Below are 11,563 nucleotides of genomic sequence, written 5' to 3'. Positions count from 1 at the left end.
GACGCTCAAGGAACTGCTTGGCAAACTCCTTGGCCTCAGAAGTATCTCCCAAGTAGGCCTTGATATAATCATGGACCTCATACGGAGATTCTACTTCTTTCAGGAAAGAAACAAACGTGGGAACTGCAATATGGGAGGGGAGAAGACACAGAGTAACCGTGAAATAGTGAAGTACCACAGATGAAACACCTGTTTTCCATTTTTAATGTATTGTCACACCTACCACAGATGTTAACGACAGAACCTTGAGGGGTCTATGGCTATCGTGCTAAATATGCTTTAATCTATCCTGTAGAATGAAAAAATCACTATCATGATGGCCAAATTGATATGAAATAGTACAGCATAGAACAAAGACACATCATACATACTTAATTTCACTAAATGCCATTTTGGTTGAAATTAAACATTACGATAATTAAATTACATGCCAGAGACTGAATTCAGAGATTTCTTTCTTTCTTTCCTTAATATTTACTTAGTGCTATGACATGCGCCAGGCACCACAAAGGACACTAACAATACAGTGCTATACTCCTAGATCTTTCAATCCACTGAGAAAGAAACCAAATTCACGCAGTGTGGATAGGGGAGAAAGCGTAAGTACCAGGTAGACAGACATGGGTTGAAAAGCTGACTCTGAAATTTGCCGGCTGTGTGACCTTGAAGAGTTACTCAACCATCCTGAGCCTCTGTTTCCTAATTTATAAAACAGGGATAGCACCACCTACCTTGGATAAAACCACTGCACAGTAAGTAACTGGGATAGCATGCGTTAGCCCCAGAGTGCCTCGCACATGGTAGGTGCTTAATGGATGGTAGTGACTGCTGCCACTCCTAACTGCTGCCCCTGGACGTGCAGGCCACCAGGTGTCCCAGTGCTGCACAGGACTCTGAACGCCTTTACCGCTGTTTTCACCAACTCCTCTGCTTCAGACAGCAGAGCGGAGTGGTTCAGCTTAGTCTATCAGTGACGAGACTCCTGGTCTCTGTTCAAACACGTAGGGGTGAGAAAGAGAACTCACTTCCATCTAAGCTGGTAGTTCTTTGTGTAAACCACTACCTATGAGCATGTTTTTCTTCACGGGGGCCAAAACCTCTCACTTCTGTCCACTGCTCCTAGTGGGTTGTCGGGAAAGGCAAGACACATTTTTGCATGGACAAACAAAAAAAAAAGTCAAAACTTTCCCAACAACCTAACAGTTGACCCCACACACAGTCAACCTGCTCTATCATGACTCCATCCCTGCCCAAAGGTAGAAGGACAATGTCACAAAACCTCCGCCTGCTCCTGCTCAGGCTGACCGTTATCCCAACCAGGACAGTTACCGTCTTGTGACCTTGATACAACTGGCGATGTCCCCCATTCAGTGAGCTGTACGGAACGATGACTTCCTCTGCCCTGTACCTTAGTAAGGCAGCCCAAGACAGCAACCACCGAAAACATATTTGAATGCCGCAGGCTAGGACCTTTCTCATGAGACTATCATAGAGTCAGGTTCTTAGGACAGGCCCAGAACTTGGCCCCATAGATTGCATGTCCTGAGTTCTGGCCATTGCTCCTCTCTGCCAACGCCCGTGGGTCCTGCTCTGTCATTTCACATGCTGAGTTTCCCTCCCCAGTTCTTACCATCCAAGTTATTTGCCGTATTAAGGGCATGAAGCATCTGTTCACACCACTGGGTAAATCCATCTTGGGCTTTATTTACTCCCTGAAAGAGCTTCAGCAACTTTTCTTCTTCTTCTACTTTCTTATTCTGCCGGTTAGACACACCTACAGATTTACTAAAGCAAAACAACAGGGTGATATTATATTCCCGGAAACTGAACTATATGATTACACTATAATACCATAAATAGATAACGTCTTAGCAACACTGGATGCTATCCAGTAATCAAATGTTTGACTCCAAAAAAGAAAAAAATTCAAATATTTGGATTGGACACCCCCACTGAAGACCTACCCTCAGCTACAAGATCTAGTTTGTGAGAACAGGGCTACTATTTAGAGAAAATGGTAAAATTGCCCTATGTGTGCTTAGGCTAAGTTGTTAATTTTACTGAGCCTCAGTTTCCTCATCTATAAAACAACACTAGTCCCTCTTCAGGTTACTGTAAGGACTGAAGATACTACACAAAAGCCCAGAGCACGGTGCCCGGCAAAGATGCTCGACAGATAGATGTCGTCCTGTTGACAGAACGTAAGGCCCACAGGCGGGAAACGACCGACAACACCACCACAGATTAAGGAGTTACTATGTGCCAGGCACTTGAGCAGCTACTTCACGTGTACTGGCTTCGTCTCTACGGCTGACCCGTGAAGCTGTCATTATCTTCATTTTACCGATGAGGAAACTGAGGCCCAAAGAGGCTCCCTCTTGCCCAAGGTCACACAGCTAAAAGGGGCAGCGCTGGGATTTGAGCTCATACATTTAACCATGAAACCCATGCCCGTTCGACAACACTGCACACAGGAAAGAAAGATGAAGGCGAAATGTAACTAACTTATCATAAGAATACACAGGCTTGTACTTCTAACTCATCATAGTATAAGTGACTTCAGAGTATAAGTCTAGAAAGAAATGCTAAGATATCTAGAGAGCATCTTGGGAAAATGTTCAGTAACAAACCTGCTCTATAGCATTATGCTATTCCTAACATCTACTAAGTGGTCACTAGGTGAGAGGCACCAGGTTAAGTGCCCTGCAGTGAGAGGAGCCCCTAGGACTCCACGAACGTGTTCTGTGGGGAAGAAAGCCATCACCTAATTATGACTACGTGTGGCGGGACACAGATAACGGTAACTACCTACCTACCTCTCCCTGCCCTTCAACCTCCCGCTTCCCCCATTCCCATCTCCCAGCGAACCTAGGTGCACAATGTGATAATTTTGAGCCCTACCTGAGACTGGCGTTGTTTTTATTTTTATTTGACGAATTCCTAGGTCCCACTTCTTTCACTGCATCATCCCAGAATCCCATGTTGGAGTTTTTAGTGTCAGCATTACTCCAGATACTACTGACTAGGTCAGATGCCCACTGGTTAGGAGGGCCAGTATTTATAGAGCCCCAAACAGAAGTCCCAATGCTGGTGTGCAAGTTGGAATGCTGTTGGAGAAAGAGAAAAATGATCATGGCTGATAACATTAACAAGAGAGCCCACAGAGTCAGGAAAGACGGTGACACCAGCCTGACAGCGGCGGCATGGGCAAATGAACGCACCGTGTTACTCCGGGCTCTGTTTGGCTGCTGCTGCTGCTGCTGCTGCTGCTGCTGCTGCTGCTTCTGCATCTGCCTGGCCTCCTCCTGCTGGATCTCCAGAAGAGATTTCGTGGTACCTGCTGGTTTGCTGACGTTCCCCCAGCCTGTCAGTTTTTGCTGCTGCTGCTGCTGCTGCTGCTGCTGCAGAGCTTTCATCAGCTCCCTCTGCTGGCGCCTTTGCTATTGCACAGAAACAGAAGCCAGCTTAAGAGTCTTGCTTTGAAACAGCAGTTAGTAACATCCCATATGAGAAGAAGGCAAACATGCAGTAGCTATAGAAAATTGACAGGGTGAATTTTTTTTTTTTTTTAAATAGAGATTTTTGCTTTAGGACGCATGCGCTTGCCAGGAGAGACAGAAAGCAAGACATCACCCCAACCCGCTACCCCCGAGGGATGGTCACGCCGCAGTCCCTTCTCCATTCTCCTCTCAGAATTTTGGGCACGCAGGCACACACATGCGCCTGGCCTCAGTTTTAAGTCACCAGGTTCAGGACTCGAACCACAGTTGACTACGTGGAAGTCTAGCGACGTAACCATTATGCCATCTGCTGGTCCCCACAGGGTTAACTTTTTGCCACAAATAAAGATGTAAATTGCTCGAGATACTAAGAAGAGAACAAATGATCAAATGCAGAATTATTTCTCAAAAACTAAGTAGGCTTTTATATTAAGCATAGAAATAAAACACAAGTTTAATGCCTAAAGTTGTAGCAAAATCACAGGGAATACATATTTTTTTTTTGTTTGTTTTAGTGCCAGAGGGTACATGTGCTTGCCAGAGAGAGAGAAAGACAGAGAGTGAGAAAGCAAAATGGGACCCAATCCTTTTCCCTCCACTTCTCTGTCCCATCAGGATTTGGGGCATACACACATATGTACCCAGCATGTTTATCAAGCCTCTGTGGGATTTGAACCTGGCGGGCCTGAGATCCAGCTCCCTATGCACTGCACTTAATCGCTGCACTGTGAGGCCAGCCCAAGAGAACTAGATGTCTTCGTGCACTCTATATGGTAAATACGTATGCACAACTCTCACTTCTGCTATGTATCCATAGCTCTCGTCTTTCGATGAGCCACACAACCCAGACCGAAAACCAACCACTTACATTCCCTGGGAAACTCATCTGTCTCAGATCATATCCACATAAACCAGGTTGTTCATCACTTCACTATGTCACATTTCAGAGAGGCCTTCCCAAACCACACTACCTGCGCTGATTTGAATACGTCTCCAAAACTGCATGTGTTTAAAACAGGGTGCTATTCTGACAGTATTATAGGGTGGAAACTGAATTGAACTATGTTACTAGAAGGGGGGGCCTGGGGCCAACATGTGGCATGGGGGTTAGGGCATGGGATTCCCCACATGGTCAACCTCGATTCGAGTCCCAGGTCTGGTAACTTGCTTTTTCACTTTCCTGCTCTCTTTCTCTGGTCAAATTTTAAAATAATAATAATAGGGACTAGCAGTTGGCATAATGGCTATATCGCTGGACTCCCATGTAGTCGACCACGGTTTGAGTCCCGGACCCAGTGGCTTAAACTCATGCCAGGTGCGTGTGCGTGTGTGCCCATGATCCTGAGAGAAGAATGGAGAAGGGACTGTGGTGTGGCCATCCCCCCAGGGGGTGATTTCTCGCTCTCTCTTTCTCTGGGCGAGCACATGCGCCCTATAGCAAAAATCTCTCAAAAAATTTTTAAAATAATAATAATAAATAAAATTAAATCAAGAATTCTTAAACAAACAAACAAATAAACAAAGGTGAGACTGGGGTCAATAGGTGGTATGGTGGTTAAGACGCTGGACTTCCACATGGCCAATTGCAGTTTGAGCCTCGGACCCGGTGGCTTGAAAATCACACCAGCTACATATATGTGCATGCCCAGGATTCCAGGAGAAAAATGGAGAAGGGATTGTGGAGTGGCTATCCACTCTGGGGGGGTGACTTCTCACTTTGTCTCTCACTGTCTCTCTGTGGTGAGCACACACACTGTATCAAAAACGAAAATAAATAATCAGCAACACACCATCACCAATACTATTCTCCACACAAAACGCTCTTACTACCCCATGCCCTAATCACTCTTGTCACTAGCACTTACTATCCTCGAATATGCCATGTGTTACCCAATTTGATTGACTATCCATCTCTCTTCAACTAAACTGTGAGCTTCATGAGAACAGAACAGCTTGTCTGTTGTAGACTCAGCTGTATCCTCAAACTATAACTGAGTTAATAAGAGGGGAATGGTACTTAGTAAATAAGTAAGGACTTCAAAGAGTTGATGGAAATGGAATATAACTGAGTTTATTTTGGTAGAAAAGTGAAATCCATGTATAATTTTCCATAATACACATTGTCCAAGAGCTTCTTGGTGACACTCCCCACCCCGATATGCTCTGATGAGGCCTCTAATGGCATGCTGAGCCAAACCATGAGTTATTTTCTCCTGAGAAAGCTGTTACTCCTTCCCTCTCACTGCTTTCACTGCTGTGTCCTTCCTACTCTGATGACAACGCTAGACTTAAAAGCAGAGGTATTGCAGCTCTGTCACTACTGTAAGTTTTACAGGCTAGTCATAGAACCCAACACCCCTTAGAGAGAAAGATATGCTGTACTCTGAACACCGAATTTACCATGGGGTGTGTTTGCAGACCTCACCCACCATTCTATTTATGAGCCAGTCTCAAAGGCAATCGTAAAATGTTTAAGGAAATCAAACATTTACATTACCCAAATCTTAATGTTACTCCTGTCAGGCGCCTCATGTGCCCTCAGGTGACCAGAGTAGAAGCTACAGAGTTCACTAACAAGCCCCGACTCCGACCCACCGAGGTAACTGTGCTCGGTCCCTAGAGCGTATGACTAGAGCACTCGTACTTTAAAGCGCACCTCTTCTCGAAGCTGCCGTTCTCGCTCTTCTTCCAGCTTTTGGATCTCAGCCAAGGACAGCGTGGCCTGGGCCTGGCAGGCTGTCGTGCTGGACTGTTGGCCCCACGTTGAAGAAGAGGGAAGCTAAGGAAAAAAGGAAGGCAGAGAGTTCATGGGTAAGAAACGTAAGCAAAACCGCAGGCGGACAGCCAGGGCACCGGCGCTTCTCCCACTCCACTGACAACGTCCCGCCCATTCTCTGTCCTACACTCGCTGTAGGTTTGCCTCCTGTGCTAGAGTTTATGTCACTGCCCCAAACCTAAGTTTAAGAGAACCTAAAATACTCTTCCACTTGGATCTGATCTACCATTCAGAGACGGCAAATGCACTGCCCCTGCACCACCACCACACACGGTGACAAACGTCCACAAAGAGAAAGCAGTGCCTAAAAGCATCCCTGGATGGGCTGGAGGGCTACTCCCAGGGTTAAAACAACCAACAAAACAAAGCATGACTATTGGGGTCCTGGATAATCTTCTCAGAGCTTGATTATTACAAGAGAATCTCTTGCTTTTCTTGGCCAGAAAAAGATACACTTGAAACAAAAACAAAAACAAAAGCTTTTAAACAACTTTCAAAGTACATTTAATAAATACATAAGCACAGATTAAAACAAATAAAATGCCAGTCACAGAATAGAATGGATCTGCATCAGAAATCTCTTAAGAGTGAGTCTAACAGAAAAAGGGTATAACTGGTTCGAGTCCTGGACCCAGCACTGTCAAACAGCTCTCCAAATGCACGTCCTCAATACTGACAGATGTAACTGACCCTTGAACTGTTCTGGCCAGTATGACAGTCGTGGGGCATTTCTCTCAAAATGCATCTGTGCTGGGGTAGGGGAGGAGTTAAAGAGAAGCCAACTGAAACAAGGAGCGTGGGGCAGGGGCGGTGGGAGAAAGAAAGCAAAACTGAGCAAAAACTCATTCTTCTTTCCCATGAGAAGTGACACACATGGAAGGTGCTATTGAGATAGAGCAGACCTGGCAGCACCACCTGGGGAGACTATGAAAACATGCCGGACCTGGCTCTTCCACCTAAAGAACCAGAAGATCCGAAGGTGGGCGCTGGCAGGTGGCATAGTAGCTAAGGGCATTGGACTCCCACATGGCTGACTGTGGTTCAAGTCCTGGATCTGGAGGCTTGCTTTGTCACTTTCTCTCTCTCCCTGTCCTTCTCTGGTCAAATAAAGATAAAATACATAATAAAAATTAAATAAAATAATTCTTAAAAAGAAAATCATTGTCATTCTGATGTGGCCCATCTTCCAGCAACTACAGACAGTTGTAAAATCCTAGTGAATGTGTCACCATGTAGCCATCCCAAGCCCTCTTCAGGGGAACCTCAGCCAGAAGGCTGAGAGGATATATCAGGCAAACAGCAACCACAAGAAAGCAGGATTTGCTACACTGTTATCATACAAACTAGACTTTAAAATAAACACAATAAGGTGGACCACCTATACAGGGCATGTCCCTTGAATGGAGTCTGCAGGCCTGGAAGTTGCTGGGGGTTAGTCAGTGAGTTGAGTGGTGAGTGAATGTGAAGGTCTAGGAAATTGCTGCAGACTTTGTCAACCGTGTACACTTGGGCTACAATAAATTTACACACACACACAGAAAAAACACTTTTCTTTCTTCAGTAATAAATTAACCTTGGGGGAGCAGGTGGCATGGTGGTAAAGGTGCTAGACTCTCATATGGCCAGCTGACTGAGGTTCGAGTCCCAGACCCAGAAGCTGGAAGATCACACAGAGTGCATGTGCATGTGCGCCCAAATCTCAGAAGGAGAATGGTAGAGGACTGCATGGTGGCCACCTTCCCTGGGGGTGACTTCTCACTTTCCCTCTGCCTCTCTCCAGAAAGCATATGCACCCTATGGCAATAATAATAATAAATTAACCTTATTTTGTAAGCTTTTTAGTTTCTTAAAACTTTGATTCTTAGGGCCAGCAGGTGGCATGGTGGTTATGTCACTAGACTCCCACATGGCCGACTGCAGTTAAGTCCCAGACCTTGGGGGGAGATTTCTCACTTTCCCTATTACTATCTCTGTTTCTATCTCTCTCTCTCTTTCTCCCTGGCAAGAACACACACCCTAAAGCAAAAAGCCATTAAAAAAAAACTTTGATAATTTTGTAATAACACTTAGCTTAAGACACACTGCACTGCTATCATTTTCTTTCTTTGTATCTGTCCCTATTCTATAAACTTTTTGCTATTTTTTAAAATGAAAAAAAAATTGTTTTACCCTTTATACTTTTTTGTTAAAAACCAATAAACAGGGCCAGCTAGTGGCATAGTGGTTAAGGAGCCTGGATCCCACACGGCCAACTACACAGTCTTAACAGCAGCTGGAAAAACACACTAGGCACACGTGTGCATGCCCCAAACCCCAGGGGCAGGGAGAAGTGGAGAAGGGACTGCGGTGTGATCATCCCCCATTAGGGGATGCCATCTCACCTTTTCTCTGCCCCTCTCCTCTGGTGAGCATATAGCACCCTCTAACAAATTTAAAAAAAAGAAAGAAAGAAAGAGACGTTGGAGAGTGCTGTCCAGTAAGGTCTATGATCTGGGAGGCTGACCCACCTGGGGAGGTTCCAGGTCAGTATCCGAAGACCTCCCGGAGTACACGAGGCCCCCATGGCACGCTTGTGCCTACAACGTAGGGTTGGCTGAGGCTGGGGGTGAACCACAGCAGCAAGCACCTGCCGGGAGTGCACATATGCTCATGTATGCTCGCACTCTTTCATTCATGGAAGATATAAATAAACTTCACAAAATACCAATAACAAACAAAGAAAGAAGGGTCCAGGGTGTGCTTTCTCTGGCTCCCTCTCTCTGCCTCCCTGAACCTTTGGCAAGTGCATGTGCCCTCTGGCAATGACATAAGGGTGGAGGTGAAGAAATAGTAAAATTAGAGAAATAATTAATAAAATAGAAAATAGAAAAACAACAGAATGAAGTCAATAACTGGTATATTGAAAAGATAACTGACCTGGCTAGACTGACCAAGAAAAAAGACTCAGATCACTATAGTCAGAAATCAAAGAGGGGACGGGCGGTGGTACACCCGCAATGCCACTAGACCCCTGTGGGAAACTTCCTGGGTGCCCAAGACCTCCCTGAGCATGCAAGATACAAGTGAGCACACCTACAAGCTGGGCTGGCTGACACTGGAGGTGGTCACAGTGTGAAGACCCTGCTGGGTGTGGCTGCTTCAGCTATCTGTCTTTCATGGAAAATAAAAACCTCAAAAAATGGGCAAATTTCAAGAAAGAGACAAACTATCAAAACTAAGTCAAGAAAAAGACCATCTAAACATACTTGTAAGAAGACACCGAGGGCCAGCAGGTGGTGCGGAGGTTAAGGCAGCAGGGTCCCAGATGGCTGACTGCACAGTGTGAGTCCTACACCTGGCGGCCTAAAATGCACACCGTGTGCACGTGTAATGCATTCCCAAAATCCTAAAGGAAAACAGAAGGGACTGCGACACAGCCACCTCCCCTAGAGGGTGATTTTTCCCTTTCTCTTTCCCCATCTTTGGTTTGCACAAGCACCCTAAAACAAAAACTACAAATAGAAGAGACTGAACCGGTAATCCAAAAAGTGCATAAAGAACAGCTCAGGCCCTGATGGCTTCGCTCCTAAATTTTACCAAACGTGTAATCAGTATCGATTCCTTACAAACATTGAAACGATAGAAGGAACACCTCTGAACTCATTCTTTGAGGACATACATCGTACCTCCTGCTCAGGTAAACAGTACCCTGCTTTATAAATCCCCCAAAGGCCTGCTGTGGTTGAATGTGCCCCTGGAGGCTCATGTGTTGGGAATCCCCTCCTTCCGCCCAGTGAGTGGATTACTGGATTAATGACATTCCTGTGGGGGTGCTAAGAGGGCAGGGTACTGTAAAACCGAGCTCAGCCTGCTCTCGTGGCCTCTCCCGTGTGCACTTGCCCCTGGCTCCGTGACGCCTACTGCCCTGTCATGCTGCAGAAGGAAGGCCCTTACCAGATGCCAAGCAAATGTTAACACCATGCCCCTGGAAGTCCCAGCCTCTAGAACTATGAGAAATAAATTCCTTTTCTTTATAAATTACCCAGTATTGGGTGTTGTTACAGCAATGGAAAATAGACTAAGATTCTTACCACTGTGTTTTTTAACCTCATGTTTCTGATCACCCCTCTCCTAACCCCCATTCCCAAAACTGCCTCCTTAACTTTTTAGCAAGGTTTTCTATCACCAAAAACTCAGTTTGGATGTTACCCTTTTTTCAGGAAACCTTTCCAAACTACAAAGACGGACAAGTGGTTCTCACATTTTATTGAGCATTAGAATCCCCGGAAGGTTTATTTAACAGTTGCTGGGCTCCTCCCGCTCAGTATAACTGGGGTGGGGCCTGAGAAGTCACACGCCTAACAAGCTCCCAGGTGGCCATACTCTGAGACCTACTGTGTTAAGGCCACTTCTCCCAATATGCTCACCATACTGTATTCTAATTTCTTCTTTAAATGTCTTTACCCATAAACTCCTTGACACAGGAGACACTAACTGCTCATTGCAGATCCAGCATGAAGGTACGCAGAACCGGCCATAAATCTGCTCCTCCCTTCCTGACCACTCTAATCTCAACAGCTCCACTGTCTTCCCAGTCACAGAAGGCTTACTCTCTAACCCCCTGGCTTCTGCCTGTGTCTCTCAGATCCAGCCAGTCACTAAGTCTTGCTGACTGCCACCAGGCCAGTCCTCTTCCACTGGTCCTTTCTAGTCACCCTCACCACCCTCATACCGCCTTACTGGGCTCCTGGTCTTCACTTTCTCCTTGTTTCAAATAACACTGTGAATTCTCCTACAACACTTTGCACACATCGTCTCTTAATCCAGTTTTCAATGACCACCTCCTCCCCTGATGGCAAGCTGTTTCCAGCCCTATAGTCTGGCTCCATTTGCATATCCAAATGCTTATGCCTACCACCCTCAAAAGTCTGCTCTCTCACGGCAACTGCCGGCCTCACTTACCTTTGCCTCAGCAATGCGGCACTGGTACAGAACAAGCATACCACGGTTTACAGCGCGTCACATTCAACTTAGCAGCCAAACAGATGGACACGTCAACCACCCGCATCCTGCTCATGTCCTAGCCTCTTCTGTTTACTCCTCTCTCGATAAAAGCGCCTAACACGAAGTACATGAATTCTTACATTGTGTTGGAAACCAATAAATCTGAAGTAATAATATGCACTGTGAAAGAAAGTACGCTTTTCTTACTACTGGCCCTGCCAGCACCTCGCTACCCAGAAAATGCCGGCCAGTAGCCGTGTCTGCAGTCGAGGCTCTACCTTCATCTGCGCCAGCTGCTGGTGCT

At 45.9% G+C, this 11,563-nt stretch overlaps 1 protein-coding gene across 1 annotated transcript in view; it reads right to left on the bottom strand.

Moving 5' to 3' along the window:
* Positions 1–11,563, bottom strand: part of GIGYF2 (GRB10 interacting GYF protein 2) — a gene marked incomplete at its 3' end in the record, with an annotated part of 181,145 nt that continues 169,582 nt past the window's right edge. Inside the window, 6 exon segments of the mRNA XM_027769362.1 lie at positions 1–123; positions 1,631–1,785; positions 2,902–3,107; positions 3,222–3,440; positions 6,145–6,279; positions 11,538–11,561. Coding sequence (XP_027625163.1) covers positions 1–123; positions 1,631–1,785; positions 2,902–3,107; positions 3,222–3,440; positions 6,145–6,279; positions 11,538–11,561 — 862 coding nt within the window.

Source organism: Tupaia chinensis, unplaced genomic scaffold (genome assembly GCF_000334495.1).
Source record: "Tupaia chinensis unplaced genomic scaffold, TupChi_1.0 Scaffold149383_1, whole genome shotgun sequence".
In the NCBI taxonomy this organism is placed as follows: Eukaryota; Metazoa; Chordata; class Mammalia; order Scandentia; family Tupaiidae; genus Tupaia; species Tupaia belangeri.
The sequence above is the reverse complement of the archived record's forward strand: the minus strand, read 5'-3'. Positions and strand labels throughout refer to the sequence as shown.